Here is a 20,394-nt window from a genome sequence, read left to right as displayed (position 1 = left end):
GTCCCAGTGCTTGGCCTTTCGCCTCAATTCTATATTCAATTCCATTCACAAGAAAAAGAGAAAGATCTGCGTCGGAAGGCTATATAACCTTAAAGCCCTTGGGTCAGTACCCACTTAGTACACGACAAAAATCCCTTGGCAGTGACAAAGCACCTCAGCGCGCCTCCCGACGCGGGTATAAACAAGGCGCGTGACACATGGCTGTACAGCGGGTTACCTGGGGTGGCAAGAGGCGCTGATACACGGCCGTGTTTTCATTGTCCCTGTTAAGCAGGGACGGTAGCGGTTGTATACAGTCAGGGGGCTTCTTTCACATATGACTGAAGGTCCATAAACCACTCAGGGCTTTTCATAACCGTGGGGTGTCTCCTGCTTCGTCTTTGCAACGCAAGGGGCGTGCCCGTGGGGCATCGTCTCATACAAAGATGTCTTAAAGTTACATGGTGGGTTAACTGAATTGAATGTAGAGTTTAGGCCAAAGGCCAAGCACTGGGACGTATGAGGTCATTCGGCGCTGAAAAAGAGATTGATAGGAATAGGATTGAAAGGTGTAACAAGAAGAAAACCTCCCAGTTGCACTATGAATCAATTGTTAGGAGAGGGTGGAAGGTAAGACGGACGAAAGAGAAAATGAAAGGAAGTACAGTAAAAGGAACTAACGGGGTTGCAGCTAGGAGCCGAAGGCAAGCTGCAAAGAACCTTAACTACTGCCCACAGTGCACTGCATGAGGTGCACTGACGGCACTACCCCCCCCTCTACGGGGTGCATGGTGGGTTAAGGGTAGCCTAGCCCCTTCAGTGGGTTCGAATTCCACCAGGGAAGGAAGATTCTCATTTATTACCCCTTCGGATTCGAACCTATTGTAAAGAGCATATCAAAGAAGTGTTAGAAAGTAGTAATTCGAACTCCATGCCATACCTCTGAGCAACGGCAAATGTCTTCAAGTAAGATTGGACGTCTCAGCTCCTTTGAATTGAATTGAATTGAATATAGAATTTAGGCCAAAGGCCAAGCACTGGGACCTATGAGGTGCTAAAGGGAATAAAAATTTTAAAAATCTAACAGGACTGTAAAAGAGCGCACCAAAGCTTGGTTGAAGCGACAAAAATACAAAACAAAATGAAATATCAGGATTATATGAAGTTCTCGAATCTACCATTAACTTAGTGACCGGGTTTTAAACATCCACACAAACACAAACATACACATAATATATATACATATGAGTGTGCATATGTGTACACACGCTTATTAAAATTACTGCTATACAGCTACTCTCTAAACCTTCAGCAAAACATATTGAACAATTCTTGAAAGGCTCTCCCTTGTATTATTACATTCACGACGGATTAATACCAGAAATTCAAATAAAAATCTCATATGCATTTTACCTGGTGACTCGCAGATAATTTTTTATTTTTGAGTAAATCCCACGGATCGGGAAAATATGCAAAATCTGAAAACTGTGAAAGGAAAAGGCGAAATAAAATATAATCGTGATGGCAAACTAACAAAATGTAAAGAAAAAATTTTATTTTCCACAAATTTCAATGAACAAGACGTGGGTGCTGTCACGACAAAACACAGATTTGAAAATTCAAACGTGCAAAATCACATTTTTGCTCTCACACGTGCGCGAGCGTATTTCTTTGTGTGTTTTCATAAAGGCTGTTTCACATTACACCATCACGTCACCGACACATCACGTCACGTCACCGACACGTCACGTCACCGTCCCATCACGTCACGTCAACGTCTCATCAGGGGTGCCTTGTATTCACACTATCCATCACAATCCCGTTCAGTTCGTGCCCAGCCTCAGCGACTGACAGATTTAGCGTTAAGAAACTTGCATAAGTCAACGTCACGTCACGTCAAAAACTCCTTCCAAGAAAACGTGTCGTGATGTGACGGTGGGTGCCGTGTGCTTGACGGTGACGTGACGTGACGGTGTGAACAAGTCCATTTGATTACATGTAAGAAATTCTCACGGACTCTGACGTGACGTGACGTGTCGGTGACGTGATGTTGTAATGTGAATAGGCCTTAAAGGTACGGCATAGATTGACGTATTCCACTTATTACCACATTCATCTACACAAAAAAGTCGAATGAATAAAAGACATGACTTCGCTAAATGAGAGAAAACTGAAGATACGAGAAGACTTTCAATAAATCTACCGTAAGGGAAAAGCAGCAGATTCCCTTGGCTTAAGTTTCAAGAAGACCTTTGGAAGGGCGCGGCCACTACTTAGCAACCTGGTTTATAGTGCCTTGTCTGGTTAGGTCCTCTCCTCGATCTTTATCAAGGAGACTTTAGGACTGAGAGAGAGAGAGAGAGAGAGAGAGAGAGAGAGAGAGAGAGAGAGAGAGAGAGAGAGAGAGAGAGAGAGAGAGAGAGAGAGGTAGCTATGTGTGATGTTCAGGTAAATTACCTGAAGACGCTTCTTTTAATATATTCAAAGGACCTCAAACCGTCACTTCTGATAGCTATTAAAAACAAAAAAACTTTTAATATTAATAATGTTTGATTATGATAAAAATTTAGGTATTTTATTACCAATCATAGTATCCATAATGGACGCCTATATCAGAGAATGTAATAATAATACCAGTGGTTATTACGTATACATATCTATGAACCGTTCGCCCAAAAGTACCCAAAAGTGGAATGGTTCCATAGATAAACAAAACGTTGATCCCTATAATCTCTAACTTCAACTTCTGAATTCGTGGGTCAACCCTGTTCCTGGCGTTTGCAGCCAATAGCCTGTGTTGTTATTGCAATATATATATATATATATATATATATATATATATATATATATATATATATGTGTGTGTGTGTGTGTGTGTGTGTATATATACATTAAATATATATACTCATACAGGAAAATGATGAACTTCTATCGAATACAAAATATGAATAAGACACATCCTTTCATATTTGTTATATTCAATTCTGTCACTTCCGCCTTTTTTTTTTATTTCTGACGTCGACAAAGGATAAAATTTGAAGGAATATTTCACCTATTTTTATCACCTCCTCTTTGCATGCATCACAAACACACACACACACACACACACACAAACAAATATATATATATATATATATATATATATATATATATATATATATATATATATATATATATATATATATATATATATATATATATATATATATATATATATATATATATATATATATATATATATATATATATATATATATATATAATCACACACACGAACCCTAAAGTGGTGAAGGAACTTTTTGGACTCCACACTCATATTTCCAAAAATCAATCTTTCAACAGAATTGGTCCGCCTCGGCAGTCGGCTCATAATAAAACCACGAGACACGGAAATCTCCTTCTCTCCTGACCCCGCCGCAATGGAACTCAACGTCAGGAATATCGAAAAACACTCAAACCAATCTATAAGTCTTTCACTTTGCTTCTGCAGCCACGCTTACGGAAGTGCCAATATCTTAAAGCTTTATTTCCGAAACTGTCTTAGTAATTTGCAGTCTATAGAACAATTAATAAAGGAAAAAATGCAATCGAGTTTTCTGTACAGCATATAATGATGTATGAAACTTTCAGCCACGACCCATGAAACTCTTAGCGCTGGCCAGTGAAACATTCACCCAGGGCCTTCTGGTGCCCAGTGTTGTTTTTACCTATATTGCCAGACGTACGATTAATGGCTAACCTTAACCTTAAATAAAATATAAACTACCGAGGCTAGAGGGCTGCAATTTGGTATGTTTGATGATTGGGGGATGGATGATCAACATACCAATTTGCAGCCTTCTAGCCTCAGTAGTTTTTAAGATCTGAGGGCGGACAGAAAAAGTGCAGACGGACAGACAAATAGCCATCTCAATAGTTTCCTTTTACAGCAAACTAACCATCTCAATAGTTTCCTTTTACAGCAAAGTAATCATCTCAATAGTTTCCTTTTACAGCAAACTAACCATCTCAATAGTTTCCTTTTACAGCAAACTAACCATCTCAATAGTTTTCTTTTACAGCAAACTAAGCATCTCAATGATTTCCTTTTACAGCAAACTAACCATCTCAATAGTTTCCTTTTGCAGCAAACTAATCATCTCAATAGTTTCCTTTTACAGCAAACTAACCATCTCAATAGTTTCCTTTTACAGAAAACTGAAACTTGGCAAGCAAACGCCGAGAGAAAGCACACATAAACCCCCTTAAAAGAGATATAATTACTTTCCCCGGCCCAACCAATAAAAGAAACGCCTGCGGTGTGGAACTTTCCAAAAGAAAACACACCCATCTGCCTTCAATAGACATCCCTCCCTCCTTCATATTTCCGTCCTTCGTTTATCAGTGTGTGGCTTGTGCGGTTTTCCGAACTCTACAGGACCACACAGGGAAAACACAAAAAGGCTGTGAAAAAGTAGGTACAAGGGGGTGGTGGTAGTGTACAAGGGGGTGGGGATGGTGGGGGAGTTGTTAGAGAATACCTTAGGGACACCTAAAGGGAAAAATACCTTCGGAGGTCTTCCCTAAGTGTGAATGATGAGGACACAAAGGATCTTCCGCAGAGAGGTGTCTCTTGCTTCCCTAGACCTCTCCCCCCTACCTCATCTCTTCCTTCTCCACTCATTCTCGTCTTCCCATTTCCAGGAGTAAAAAACGAAGAGCTGGAAAGTGTCTGGAAAGAGAGAGAGGCTTCTGGAGAGAGGATCTTAGTTCCCTGGAGGACTCTCGTCTGATGCACACAAGTCACAGGGAAGAAAAAATGGCAGTGAAGAACGGGTATATTATAGTTTCCCGGAGATGAAACGCGTTTGGGGGTGAAGGGGGGAGGGTGGCAGGGGGGTTGACAAACTTTGAGAAGGGCACTTCAAGAGACAACGAGAGAGAATAATGTGTATTTTTCTCCGAACGACTCTCCCTTCTTCGGAAGCCATAAAGTTTTTTTACAGCAGGTGCCCCTTCTGGAAAGACACCTACGAAAAAGGTTGGGAAGAAAAGAAGCACAAAAATGACGTAGAAAGAAAAAAGAAGAAGATAAAAGAATAAACCAGCATACCCGTACTTCCGCTTCGCACCTCTTTTTACCGTCACGTGACTTTCGTACTTTCCTGTAAAAGCACTTTCTCGTTGCCCGCTAATTTACGTTCCTATCGTCACTTAGGGTAAAGTCCACAAAGATATCCATCTTCGTAAATGTAACATCCGAGCAGAGTCTCTCTCTCTCTCTCTCTCTCTCTCTCTCTCTCTCTCTCTCTCTCTCTCTCTCTCTCTCAGGCATACGCAAGCAAACAGGCATAAAAAGAATCATACCTGTCCCATTTTTTTTTCGTCACGCTAGACCCGACCCAGCTGCCAACATTTGCATAAACGCGCCGTGATGAAGTGGAAATAAACAAATGCAAATTGAGAATGAATTCTTTGCTGATGTATTCACAGCAAGATGACAGGCATTTGATAGCAGAAGGTGCTTTATCTCTCGACAATTAGCGACAGAACTACAAGCTTCCAGGTGAACGTGCAATTCGGTAGGAGGAACAGAATAACACTGTGTTCATTATCAAAACACAATATCAAACAACATGAAATTATATTAAAATGAGTTTTCAATTAATAGAATTTAAATCTTGAGTAAGATCGAAGTTTACATAAAATCATTCCAAAAATAAAGCTCCCAATACAATATATATCAAACACAATATCAAACAACATGAAATTATATTAAAATGAACTTTTAATTAATATATTTTAGAACTTGATTAAGATCCAAGTTTACATAAAATCATTCTAAATACAATACAAAAAAACAAAAAATCTTAACGAAAACTCGGGTCTTCCAAAGAAAAACATCCACATAAAATATAAAAAAAAATCTATATAAAAAATCAACCATTAATGTTTACGAAACGAACACTATCAGTCTATATAAATTCAATCGTGTCCAAGTCTTCACGAGAAAAAGAGTCAAAATAGATACAAAAATTGCAAGGAACGAAGGGAGAGAGGAAACCCAATCAATAATTTTACCCGACCCGGGTATGACCCGCACTCGCTTCTCCCAAGATTGATATTGGTGTCGCATGACTCTTGGGTAAATTCATGACCAAATTCATCGGTCGATCCAAGCTATTCCCCACCAATAAAAATCCCATCACTAAGAAAAATGTTCGATCATAACAGAGAGAGAGAGAGAGAGAGAGAGAATTTCTCTGCACTCTACCATACCTGTCCCTTAGAGAGAGAGAGAGAGAGAGAGAGAGAGAGAGAGAGAGAGAGAGAGAGAGAGAGAGAGAGACTGTTTATTCGTCCCATAACCTTTCTTCTTCCCTTACCCAGGCTGAGTGATTTTCACGGTGGGCTCTAATTTGCCATAATTCCAAACTTCGATCATGTACGACCGGTTAGCACGCCTTTGGTGTCCATCAGAGAGAAACATCTCCTCCTCCTCCTCCTCCTCCTCCTCCTCCTCCTCCTCCTCCTCCTCCTCCTCCTCCTCCTCCTCCTCCTCCTCCTCCTCCTCCTCCTCCTCCTCCTCCTCCTCCTCCTCAGTGGAGTTTATTTCCAGGTAAAATAATGGATGAGAGAGAACTTGACATCACTGCTGACGTCAGGTGAAAAAAATTATTTTTCACCTATCACTTTTCTTGGAGGCGATAGGGAATAGGTCCTTCTCTCTCTCTCTCTCTCTCTCTCTCTCTCTCTCTCTCTCTCTCTCTCTCTCTCTCTCTCTCTCTCTCTCATACACACACACACACAATTTATTCATTTTCTTTACCAATATGACTCAATCCTTCCATACTCTCTTGTATATATTTGCATACTATATATATTTATCTTCAAAAATTTCTCCCGAAAGAGACAGCAGGTCTTCTTCAACTTGCAGCGTGACCTGACCTCTTTTCCGGGGGCTACGACCCCCAGACCCTTCTCATTGTCATAACGCCGGAGTCGATGCCCACTTCATAAGGGGCACTGCTATATAGTCGATACAAAAGACATAACCGTCTCAGGATTCCTGAGTTTATCTCTTGAACGGATGCAAAGGTCATTAAGAGAAGCCTCTCTCTCTCTCTCTCTCATGATAATCTTACAAGGTGAAAGACCAATCTTAGCAAATAGGTTAGTTTCTCTCTCTCTCTCTCTCTCTCTCTCTCTCTCTCTCTCTCTCTCTCTCTCTCTCTCTCTCATGATGATTTTACAGGATGAAAGACCAGTCTTAGCAAACAGGTCAGTTTTCTCTCTCTCTCTCTCTCTCTCTCTCTCTCTCTCTCTCTCTCTCTCTCTCTCTCTCTCTCTCTCATCAACACATCTTACCGCTTCGCTTCTTGCCGAAATCTCATATAGCGCGAAATTTTTGTAATCTAAATATTAATGTAAACTAAGAACTAATCTGCGCTTCTTTGCATATCCGTAAAAAAAGACGAAAAAAAATTATGTATATACATAAGTAAAACTCAAATTCAACTGGCCGCACTAAAAGGCGTTATCATAACGTAAAATATAAAGAAATTCGTTTCAAAATAACCCTCCGCCTAAAAATTGCTGAGTCATAAAGTATACCATGGGCGTCAATGTACCATTAGGAAGCAATGCTTTATATGGTCCTTCGCTTAGTTAATCCTCTCTGGCAGCTGATACTGAAAGCATTTCCGTTTAAAATACCGTATTTTATATTTATATATATCTATTTAAAAAAACAAGTAAAAAATGCGGCGAAGTTTCTTCTGCGCAATTGAGTTTTCTGTACAGCGTATAATCAAGGCCGCCGAAAACAGGTCTATCTTTCGGTGGTCTCGGTATAATGCTGTATGAGCAGCGGGCCATGAAACTTTAATCATGGCCCGGTGGTGGCCTATCCTATATAGCTGCCAGAAGCATGATTATGGCTAACTTTAACCTTAAATAAAATAAAAATTACTGAGGATTGAGGGCTGCAATTTGGCACGTTTGACGATTGGAGGGTGGATGATCAACACACCAATTTGCAGCCCTCTAGCCTCAGTAGTTTTTAAGATCTTAGGGCGGACAGGAAAAAATGCGGACAGAATAAACTGCGGACGGACAGATAAAGCCGGCACAACAGTTTTCTTTTACAGAAATGGCATCTCCAAAAATCCCTAACAATGGCAGAGGTTACAACGTAATCGAAGATAATGATGGCCTTGCGCTCGCCTCCCCGCCCCCACCCCGAAAAAAAAAAGAATGAATTACGAAGACAGAAACTCCGTTAATAGAGGAGGAAACAGCGCTCTAACATGAGACTTAAGTCTTCTTAATGAACCCAATGCAAAGAATCGTCTCTTGAAGCCCAGTTCAACATCGAGAAGGAACTTTGCTTAATATGGACGCTGGTGTTCTATTGCATTCATCGTCGAGGAGGTTGTCTATAGCTTTGTGATATATATATGTGTGTATATGTATGTATGTATGTGTATCCATACGTACATACATACATACATATATATATATATATATATATATATATATATATATATATATATATATATATATATATTTTGTAGTTTCATGATTGTATATAAATCATGGTGTGATAAAATTTCATATATATATATATATATATATATATATATATATATATATATATATATATATATATATATATGTATGTATGTATGTATGTATGTATAATAAAGTGTGGAAGATGCATAATCTAATCCGAGGTCAGGATGTCAGAATGCCGAGTTCTCCCAAAAAAAAATAATAAAGAAATGAAAGCAATAACGTTCAAAGTTCAAATGAATCATTCCTATTACCCAAACCACAACTGTGAACATGGAGGTCAAGCCAAGAAGAACTTGGTTCCTCTAGCAAACTTCAGAAGGCCTTTACGTACAAGCTGCAATTAACAAGGTAAATATTCATGTCTCTTTACTTGCCAAATGCCGTCGAAAAACAATTGACTATTCATCTAGGCAAAAATGGAACTAAGATTTTCTTAGTGGCTTTCGCGTAAAGCGGAGTTTGGTAGTATATTCATTACGGGCCAGGCTGTCCATTTGCATTTTCATAAATATCACGGGTTTTATGCAAAACTAATGCTCTTTTCCGCCTGACATACATCATAACATACATCATCTCATGTATGATTTCGTTCTTCTCCAACATACAGCGATGTAGCGTACAGTGAACCTTACTTTTTTTTTTATAGTGAATGATGTATATTTTTTGTTCCTAACCCAAGTCGCATCATTCTCCCATCTAATTTTATACGTAAGTAGCAACAACTATCAAAATATATAGCATCTTCCCTTAAGACCCAATGATTTTATAAAAGGATTTTATACAAACTTCGCATTAAAATCCCCATGATATGAATAACCTAATTATTATCAATCACGGTTAACTGCACATTTCTAAAACTAGTAACAATATCTCACAAAATTTCTTCAAGCCATGGCAAAAAGATGAGGTTTTCTAAATATGCCGAACGATAAAGCAAAAGCAATAATAACATTAGCATCAAATCAGCAAAACTTTGGGTGCATCAGGGATCTTACAGTCGAAGATGGCTTTGTAACTACTTATTCATAGTAAGTCTCCTGGATGAAGCTGATTCTATAGTTATTATGTATATGAATTTCAACTATTATTATTCCTGTTGTTGTTAATGTGATAATCACAATATGTCTGATACAAAAATATTATTCTTTATTAATCATTGCTTACGGTTATAATTAAAATAAATCTAATGCAAACATATTACTTTTACTTAGTAATCACCTCAATTTCAGAAAATGGCGGTGGTGCATTGAAAACGCAGCTTCACACAAGATGGAATGCGATACCTTCTATCAAAAGTGAAATTTTGCCTCAAATACCAATAACCATTACTTCAGGTTTCCTTCTCTCATATTAAAAAAAAAACAAAAGTAAAAAATGCGCCCAAGTTTCTTCTGCGCAATCGAGTTTTCTGTACAGCCGCTGCAGCGTACAATCAAGGCCACCGAAAACAGATCTATCTTTCGGGGGTCTCAGTATAATGCTGTATGAGCCGCAACCCATGAAACTTTAGTCACGGGCCGTTGGTGGCCTATTCTATATCGTTGCCAGAAGCACGATTATGGCTAACTTTAACCTTAAACAAACTAAAAACTAATCCGGTACCACTCCCAGCCCACATCCCAGGAATCCACTCAGCTGGGATGGGTACCAGCGTATGCCGAGGTAAAGAAATGGGCGTTGGGCTTGCAGCCCCATCTCTAACGACTTGCTTAAAAACCGGAAGGCTGTATAGTGAAAGTAATATATATATATATATATATATATATATATATATATATATATATATATATATTACATATATATATATATATATATATATATATATATATATATATATATATATATATATATATATAATGTATATATGTATACAAAATATCTATAAACCTATAACTTAATCAGTGCTATATACATTCCTATAAACATAAACATATATACAATTAAATCATTAAGAGAAGTTATGCTGAACATGAAAACTGAAAAACCAGTTGCGTACAAATTGGAAAATCAAATCCACAAAACTGAACTCAAATCCTTGGAGAGAGAGAGAGAGAGAGAGAGAGAGAGAGAGAGAGAGAGAGAGAGAGAGAGAGAGAGACCAATCCAAATATAAGAAGACTGTCTCCTCTTCACCGTCGTTAAAACTGGTAAAAGGATTAACATATCGACGAAAAGGAATAAGATCACTCGATAATTAATTTTCCACAGAAGTGAAAGAGAGAGAGAGAGAGAGAGAGAGAGAGAGAGAGAGAGAGAGAGAGAGAGAGAGAGAGAGAGAGCCCAACCGGTTTCTGTAAACGCGTGGTCGACGACGCCCATTTCATCTCGACTACTACCTGTTGATTGGCCGAGTGTGAACTACCAGGGCGTGTGTTTCATCATATCGAATATGATGACTGGCAGGTCCTCGTTAATGGATGCTCCACTCGTTAAAAAAGGCGTGATTCAAATTTTTCTTGGGTGAGGCAAGCAGGAGGAGCAATGTCATAATTACCTAGATTGAAAGTGAGTTTTTGGAAAGGCTTCTCTTCAATTTAAAAAAGGCGTGATTCAAATTTTTCTTGGGTGAGGAAAGCAGAAGGAGCAATGTCATAATTACCTAGATTGAAAGTGTGTTTTTGGAAAGGCCTCTCTACAAGTGGCTTGTTTCAAAAAGGCGTAATTCAAATTTTTTCTTGGTCGCGGAAAGCAGAAGGAGCAATGTCATAATTACCTAGATTGAAAGTGTGTTTTTTGGAAAGGCTTCATTGAAAATGGTGACCTCTTCTCTTCAAGTGGCTTGTTTAGCCAACTGACTGATACTGTCTAAATCAGCTGTTCTCAGCTCAGGTTGCCAATATCTGCTGCAGGTGTAAATTCATATTTTCAGCATTTTCATTTCCAAAATGTTTGAAAAAGCAGCCTCAGTTCTAATTAATAAAAAACTAATCATCGTCAAGTGGCGATTGTTTAGCTAACTGACTGACAGCTGGCTATACTTTAACTGTCTAAATCAGCTGTTCTTAGCGCAGATTGCCAATATCTACTGCAGGTGTAAATTCCTATTTTCAACATTTTCATTTTCAAAATATTGTTGAAAAAATAATATCAGTTCTGACTATACTTTTAATGTCTAAATTAGCTGTTCTCAGCTCAAGTTGCCAATATCTACTGCAGGTGTAAATTCTTATTTTCAACATTTTCAATTCCAAAATATGTTTGAGAAAGCAGCATGAGTTCTAATTAATGGAAAGCTTATCCTCTTCAAGTGGCTGACGTTTAGCTAACTGACTGACGGCTGACTATACTTTTGATGTCTAAATCAGCTGTTCTCGGCACAGGTTGCCAATATCTACTGCAGGTGCAAATTCCTATTTTCAGAATCAGCTGTTCTCGGCGCAGGTTGCCAATATTTACTGCAGGTGTAAATTCCTATTTTCAGCATTTTCAATTCCAAAATATGTTTGAGAAAGCAGCATCAGTCCTAATTAATGAAAAACTATTTATGGAAACTGGATAAATTAAAACCTACCTTCTACAGCCTTCAGCATCTTCCTGAGGTTCCTCAGAGTCAACCTCACCAAAGAGGAATTGAGGACCACTTTCCCAACGTCGTCAATCCTCGTCAGGAATATCCTGGTGTCCTTCACTCGGGCAATAGAATTACACACACTCGACCCCCAAGTCCGTTCACCTGTAAAATCCTCCCGGCCAGATCCTCGCGCCCTTTGAAAACCCTCTTCACCCTGACGCCTCCTGCGACGCCTTCGTCGCCCACTATGTGCCTGGTGACGCGGTTCCTTCCTCCTGAGAGCCACTCGACGCGCCCTGTGAAGATGAAATTAGCCCTTTCTTCTCGTTCCTCGAGGGTGAGTCGTTCTTCGCAGGCGGCGGGCCTTGGGCGAAGGTTCTCCTCTAAATCTGGGGGCTCTGCTATAGTCTGAAGGCTTCTCCTGCTGCTGCTGCTAATGCTCGCCCTTTGGCGTCTCAGGTTCGGGCGTCTTCTGGTTCTCGCAGTGGCGGCGTCGGGCGTCACAACGCAAAGGGTCATTATAAAAAGCACTGTGAAGAGACGCATCGTTGTTTCCCCTCGTAGTATCATCATGTCATCAAGCGTAATAAGCTTTTCCTTTTGGAAATGAATTCATTTAAACACACAAACTCTGGCAATGCTATAAAGCTTATTATCAAAAACACAACTTCACAATTCTATACAGCTGTCAATCGGATAACACACGCAAAAAAGTTATTCGGAATTCTTTATTCATGTTACAAAAATTTAGAAAAAAAAACACCTATAGATACACGTAAAAAGTAAACCGAGAAAGGGGAAAATAATCAAGGAATCCCAAAGAAACCATTCGATAATCCTACGGACGGGGAAGACGAAAAAATATACGTCAAGCAAGGATCCCACGCCGTCGGACGCCAACCGATCCGGACGAGTACACACCAACTCCCACTCTCTCCGGGCTCACGAGCCACACTGAGCCACTCTCCCTCTCTCAGCCTGGCCAAGATGAGGTGAGATGAAAACCCTAAGTTCCTCCTGCAAGTCCTGATGCTGAGGTGGAGGAAGATAAGAAGGAGGAGGAGGAGGAGGAGGAGGAGGCTGGCTTCACTCCGCTCGACCGACCACCTGCGACAGATGGGGCCCTTCAGAACCATCAGCCAGGGCGTGAGGGGAAAGGATTTGGGAGGTGTTGGTGTTCACACAGTAAGCAGATTGGGGATAGATATCAAAATGACGTAGAGATAAAACAGGAAGCAAGGAAGACGAAAATAGTGTTGATTAATGACAGTTGTACGAGAGAGGCCTTCGCTATTACATGACAAGCATCACTAATATTATATATATATATATATATATATATATATATATATATATATACATATATATATATATATATTATATATATATATATATATATATATATATTATAAATATATACTGTATATATATATATATATATATATATATATATATATATATATATATATATATATATATATAGAATATTTCTGAACTGGTTTAAGAACACTCAATATTTCCACACAAAACCTCTCTCTCTCTCTCTCTCTCTCTCTCTCTCTCTCTCTCTCTCTCTCTCTATATATATACTATATATATATATATATATATATATATATATATATATATATATATATATATATAAATAGTGCTTGTATGCCTGTATAAAACCTTACCGAGAAAGGATTCAATAAGCCAAACGATGGAGAGCTATTATATCTAAGCTAACCTCTTGCAAGCACTTGCCCATGTCCGTGGAACAGCTTGGACATCTACAGAGAGAATGTTGTAGACTAACAAATCAAGATCAAGCGACGTGGATACGATAATTCAGCTGGAGGTCAGTTGTTAAAGTCATTAAATGCATCACTGATTGCTTGATCTTATAAAACTAGCGTTGCAACTCTTACGGTGATCGACTTCCAACTGAATAGTACAAAAATACTCAAAAGCTAACGGCGGCATAAAAAATAAGTTTAATACAATAAAAATATACGAAATAAAATACAACCGTAGCAGAGGAAAACTTCAGTATATTCGTAAAGAAAAGAATACACGCAGACATATAATATGAAGTCATATGAACGGGTGTGTGGGGGCGCGGCTACACAATGGCAGGATTAACGAACAGCCATAGATCAAGGCAGGGATTTTTCATGGCGCTTTTTAGTGAAGAAGAAATGTGTTTGATTGGTGGGCTGATAAGAAGTTCGGTTCGCTATATAAAAGGTATAAAAAAAAAATTCTAAGAAAGGTTATTATTGACTGTTTCTTGGAGATATTTAACATAGAAAAAGCTTCAGAAATTGTCAAATAACGTGAAACAACGAAAATGCTGTGACAGTAAGAGAGAGAGAGAGAGAGAGAGAGAGAGAGAGAGAGAGAGAGAGAGAGAGAGAGAGAGAGAGAGAGCTTAATAAATTGTCAAATAACGTGAAACAACGAAGATGCTGTAAGAGAGAGAGAGAAGAGAGAGAGAGAGAGAGAGAGAAAAAAATAACTCTAAAAAGTGAAAGAACGAAAATGCTGTGACATTAATGGAGAGAGAGAGAGAGAGAGAGAGAGAGAGAGAGAGAGAGAGAGAGAGAGAGAAATTCAATTCCGTAAGTTATTTTTCGTCCGGCACAAACGAAGACGAAAAAAAAAAGGCCTAGGAAAATGATGGCTTAGCCCAATTGCAAAGTAATAAGAATGATTTCGAGTTAGCTATCTCCTCATCTTATAACGTATCCATCTTGAGCTATCTCCTTATCTTAATTATAACTTATCTATCATGCGCTATCTCCTTATCTCAAATATAACTTATCTATCATGAGCGATAAGTCTATAACTGATCTATCATGAAAAAGGTATTGAAAACATAATCTATTCTTGGGTAAAACTGATACTATAAATATTTTAACAGAAAAATAACTCATTATAAAAAAGTAAATCAAAGTCTTGGAATGAAAAGGACTCCAGACAGTACTTTTTCCTGCACGTTCCTTTCTCAAGAAATAGAAATCTGACTGTGTCAACATCATATATATAAAAATTCCATATTCATCTACATATTTCAACACTCAGTCAACACCGTCACTGACCTGGCATTTTTCATTCAAAAGTCATTTCCGCTTGGAGCACATATGGGGTCTCTCTCTCTCTCTCTCTCTCTCTCTCTCTCTCTCTCTCTCTCTCTCTCTAAGAGCTGAAGCCTGGAAACGAAAGGCCTTCGTTTTATTCAGCGATGTACTGTATAGCGAGAGAACCTGTTTGCAGAAAGGCCTGTAGTACCTGAACAATCTCGGCACTCTACCCATCCCCCTTTCTTTAATGGAAGCTTTTGGAGATTCTGTCATGTTTACAATACACTAAAATAACTATTTTTTTAATGGAATCTGTTGGAGATTCTGTCAATGTTTACAATACACTAAAATAACTATTTTTTAATGGAAGCTTTTCGAGAACCTGTCATGTTTACAATACACTAAGATAACTATATTTTTAGCGGAAAATGTTGGTGAATCTGTCATGTTTACAACACGCTAAGATAACTATTTTTTTAAATGGAAGTTTTTGGAGAATCTGTCATGTTTACAATACACTAAAATAACTACTTTTTTTAATGGAAGCTTTTGGAGCCTCTGTCATGTTTACAGTACACTAAAATAACTATTTTTTTTAATGGAAGCTGTTGGAAAATCTGTCGTGTTTACAATACACTAAGATAACTATATTTTTAGTGGAAAATGTTGGAAAATCTGTCGTGCTTACAATACACTAAGATAACTATATTTTTAGTGGAAAATGTTGGAGAATCTGTCATATTTATAGTACACTAAGATAACTATTTTTTTTAAATGGAAGCTTTTGGAGAATCTGTCATGCTTACAATACACTAAGATAACTATTTTTTTTAAATGGAAGCTTTTGGAGAATCTGTCATGCTTACAATACACTAAAATAACTGTTTTTTAATGAAAGTTGTTGGAAAATCTGTCATGTTTACAATAGACTAAAATAACTATTTTTTAATGATGGAAGCTGTTGGAGAATCTGTCATGTTTACAATACACTAAAATCACTACTCTGGCTGTGAATATATAAAAAAAACACTCGTATTTACAGAGTCAATCGTGTATTCATTACCACGAAAATGACAAACTGAGCACGACAGGAGGCGTTTATTAAAACGTACGAGCTGATCCCTAAAAAGCAGAGAAGCCACAATACAGAACAGCATTCCAAAGATGAAACAGGAAAAGAGGAATGCACTGATAACACCCAATTAGCGAATACTTAAACACAGGGCGTAGGATTCGAGACGGCCCAAAAGTAGAGATAGGGAGAAAGCCGTTATCTAGACGAACAGAAAAAGACGGAAGCATAATATGTTACATGACAGTAGAAGAATGGAATGGAATGGAATATAGAATTTAGGCCAGGGACCAAGCGCTGGGACCTACGTAGTCATTCAGCGCTGGAAAGGAAATTGAGAGTAGGTGGGTTTGAGAGGTGTAACAGGAAGAAAACCTCGCAGTTGCAGATAGCAAGATGGAAGCAAGAGAATATGAACGGGAGTACAGTAAAAGGAATGAAAAGGGTTGCAGCTAGGGGCACTGACTGCACTACCCCGCCCCCCTACAGAGATGACAGTAGATGAGACGAATAGTTTTTGGATGAAGTTATCAAATAACTACAGGCACCTGCCAGCTATAAATAAAAAGGGACATTTATATGTTCCCCAAAAGCAGAGAACTTCTATAAAATGAAATGTCCATGATCATATTTCTGGCCACATAACATTGCAGTTAAATACTGCTAGTATTGGCGTAGCTTTCATCCAAACTTACAGTGCAATTAGAAAAGAATCTGAAATAACATTGCTTTGAAAATGATCATTTCAAATTCTTTATTTCATCTAGTCCTTTAAACCAAATAGCATAATTTGGTAAACATTTAAAAGCTTTCTCGTGTACAATAAACATGTATACTTATATGTATACCGTATTTATATATAATATATATATACACATATAAGTATATATGCATATATATTTTTTTAATATATGATAATTTTTCTTCCCATACGCTGCCCTTTGTAGATGCAATGGGTCCTACATGAATTAGAGTATCCAAAGAAACAACGTTATAATATTTACTTTCCTGACTAATGTTGCTTCTAAATTGGTATATTTTTACTATTGTGTTACTATTTAAATGCCAGTATCTACTTTTGTTCAAACGCATAGACCACCTAAGTCTTTTCCGGCAACGGAACTGCCACCACTTTAGAAAACTGAAGACATGAAAAAGAATAAACACCAATAAAAAAAGACAATCTCCTCCCTATGCAAAGATCAACACTGACCTCTGAAAAGTCCCGGGGACACTCGCTGCCCAATCCTCCCTTTTATACATCCGTCACGGATGCGATTCCTTCGCCCATTCCTTCACCCCTCCAAGCTTCCCCCGCCCCAAGTTCCAACGCAAGACCTCACGTCCCACCAATTGCCAAATCTACCGTGGCATGGGCATCCCATGACGAACCACCTGGCATTAGGGAATTCAAATGACTCAGAGCGGACCATCTGCTCCGAGGAGAACTTCATATCACGGCGTATAAACAGTTTTAAATTGCTGTTCCTCAACCTTCCACCGCCATCTCGACGGAAGGATTAAATACCTTCCCATCATGTTGATATTTGTCTATGAAAAGATAAAAATTTAATATCCGGCTTGCATTTTCCACGAGATGTAACCGAGGGCCGGGACCTTTCCCTGAAAAGAGCGGGACGCCGTATCTTCAAAACTAACCATAGAATTTTCTTGAAAGTAATCTTATTATGTTTCCCACATCCAAATTATCTAATAAATTACTAACCTGGCCTAACCTACCTAACCTAACCTAACCTACCTAAACCTAACCTAACCTAAGGGCATGGCCAAAAAAAAAAAAAAAACCGCGGCTGGTGCAATACTTTGCATACATCTCAGGAATTTGCATCCGGGTTCATCGTTCAAGAATACGAACACATTAATAAATAAATTAGTCTATTTTTAACAAGCGTCAGCAAACAGAAATACGCTTTGCAACTGCTGAGCATATTGCAAGTGCTGACGTCACAGTCTGTCAACCCAAGTTATAAATTTCTTGTTCCTTGAAATCAAGCTAAGACTTACAAAAGACGAAGTGAATGGTGGCTCGCTCTTAAATATGATTAAAGCCCACAGGATTTCGCGCGTCAGTAATATACACAAAGAGAGAATGCTTCGACCGAACTATATTTTGAAAATATAAAATAAACCATACATATATATATATATATATATATATATATATATATATATATATATATATATACATATATATATATGGATTGAAAAAAATCCAGTCTTATGAATTGAATTGAACTGAATATAGAATTTAGGTCAAAGGCCAAGCACTGGGACCTATGAGGTCATCCAGCGCTGAAACGGAAATTGACAGGAGGAGGTCTGAACGGTGTAACAAGAGGAAAACCTCAAAGCAGTTGCACTATGAATCAATTGTTAGGAGAGGGTTGAGGAAAATAAGATGTGAGAGAAAATATGAAAGTAGGAACAATAAAAGGAACGAGAGGGGTTGCAGCTAGATTCAGAAAGAACGCTGCAAAGAACCTTAAATTTTGCCTACAGTGCACCGCGTGAGGTGCACTGACGGCACTACTTTTGTGACATATCAAACGGAACACAACACCCGATCCAGTCAATGCGACAAACAATCAAACGGAGCATACAGGACCACAGAGGAACATTTTACCCAAAATTTCTTATGGCGTGTTATCTCACAATCTCGCAGACAGTTTACCCCGTCTTATTAAAGGCTGATTTTCCACGGGTATCTGATAAAGCTGTTTGCCCACGGCGCTAACGACCTTCCCCTTCATGCAATACGCCCATTCGCCTCGGGGTATGGGGTCATATTAGACGCGAAATGCCTCGGTACTTGATGGGTATTGTCGGGTTATTTGGGGGTCGCTCTATTCTCATTTGTTTAAATTGTATGTATGTGTATATATATATATATATATATATATATATATATATATATATATATATATATATATATATATATATATATATATATATATATATATATATATATATATATATATATATATATATATAGATAGATAGATAGATAGATAGATAGATAGATATAACTGAATCACGAAAATATGGAACGTGATGAATATATATAAATAAAGACAAAATCCACGAAGGAAAGAGAAACGCTGGAGTGCTGCGAGGCCTTTCGACTGTCGTCCTTTACTTAGCTAGGGGCCGAGGGGACGTTGCAAAGAACCTTTAGTAATTCCTACAGTGCACCCCGCGAGGCACACTGAAAGCCCTACTCCCCCACGGGGAACTTCAATGAGAAAGTTGTCGTGTCTGGAGCTAGCTCAAAAGTAAAACTGCTTGTCACTCTGTCACAAATTACAAAATAAAAAAAAAAACTGAAAAAATAAATTAAGAAAATTAAATAATAATCTCCCTGATTTACATTTACACCTGCCTGGTTTTTTGACAAGTCATTCTTTCCATAACCTCTATTAGAGTCAATATATAATATCTGTATTGACTCTGACCTCTATGATAGTACGCTCTGAGAACGAACACCTCCATTACCGATTCTGAAGCAGTTCAAACCTTCCCCGTCTGGAATATTAATGTTTATATCTTACTAAAATCGATCTAGAGCGGTGTATTGTCTCTTCTCCACTGTTAGCAGCCGAAAGTGGGGCGATGTCTCTATTTACCATCAATACCTCCCAAGTTTGTGTAGGATGTTCACTTCTGTTCAAAGTAAAATTGACAACAAGCTGGACTGAACTGAGTATAGAATTTAGGCCAACTGCACTGGGACCTACGTGGTCATTCAGCGCTGAAATGGAAATTGACAGTAATAGGTATGAAAGGTGTAACAGGAGGAAAACCTCGCAGTTGCACTATGAATCAACTGTTGGGAGAGGGTGGAGATAAAGATGGAAGAGAGAGAATATGAAAGGAGGATAGTAAAAGGAACGAAAGGGGTTGCGTGAACGTGGACAAGCAGAAACATTTCCAAGTCCCGTTTTCTTCAGCTGTCTTCAGAAGGAATCTACAACATTACATCATTAAAAGCACCTTTGTCCAGGACTTTGGAAGAGAATAACATTTCTGGCCAGGGATTTTGTTTCTCTCTCTCTCTCTCTCTCTCTCTCTCTCTCTCTCTCTCTCTCTCTCTCTCTCTCTCTACAGAAAAGGCGCATACTTCCTGCTTGTAAGCCGTGTTCTTATATAATTTACAATCAACGAAATAAGAAAAAAATTAAGCCATGGGGACC

General features: G+C 38.4%; 1 protein-coding gene across 1 annotated transcript in view; it reads left to right on the top strand.

The window, feature by feature from the left end:
• The first annotated feature begins 6,401 nt into the window (after positions 1 to 6,401).
• The window catches only part of LOC136844747 (uncharacterized), a 137,878-nt gene continuing 123,885 nt past the window's right edge, over positions 6,402 to 20,394 (top strand). The window contains exons 1-2 of the mRNA XM_067113982.1: positions 6,402 to 6,577; positions 12,056 to 12,383. Coding sequence (XP_066970083.1) covers positions 6,402 to 6,577; positions 12,056 to 12,383 — 504 coding nt within the window. The remainder of the gene's footprint in view (positions 6,578 to 12,055; positions 12,384 to 20,394) is intronic.

This window comes from Macrobrachium rosenbergii, chromosome 13 (assembly GCF_040412425.1).
Source record: "Macrobrachium rosenbergii isolate ZJJX-2024 chromosome 13, ASM4041242v1, whole genome shotgun sequence".
Taxonomy (NCBI): domain Eukaryota; kingdom Metazoa; phylum Arthropoda; class Malacostraca; order Decapoda; family Palaemonidae; genus Macrobrachium; species Macrobrachium rosenbergii.
The sequence above is the reverse complement of the archived record's forward strand: the minus strand, read 5'-3'. Positions and strand labels throughout refer to the sequence as shown.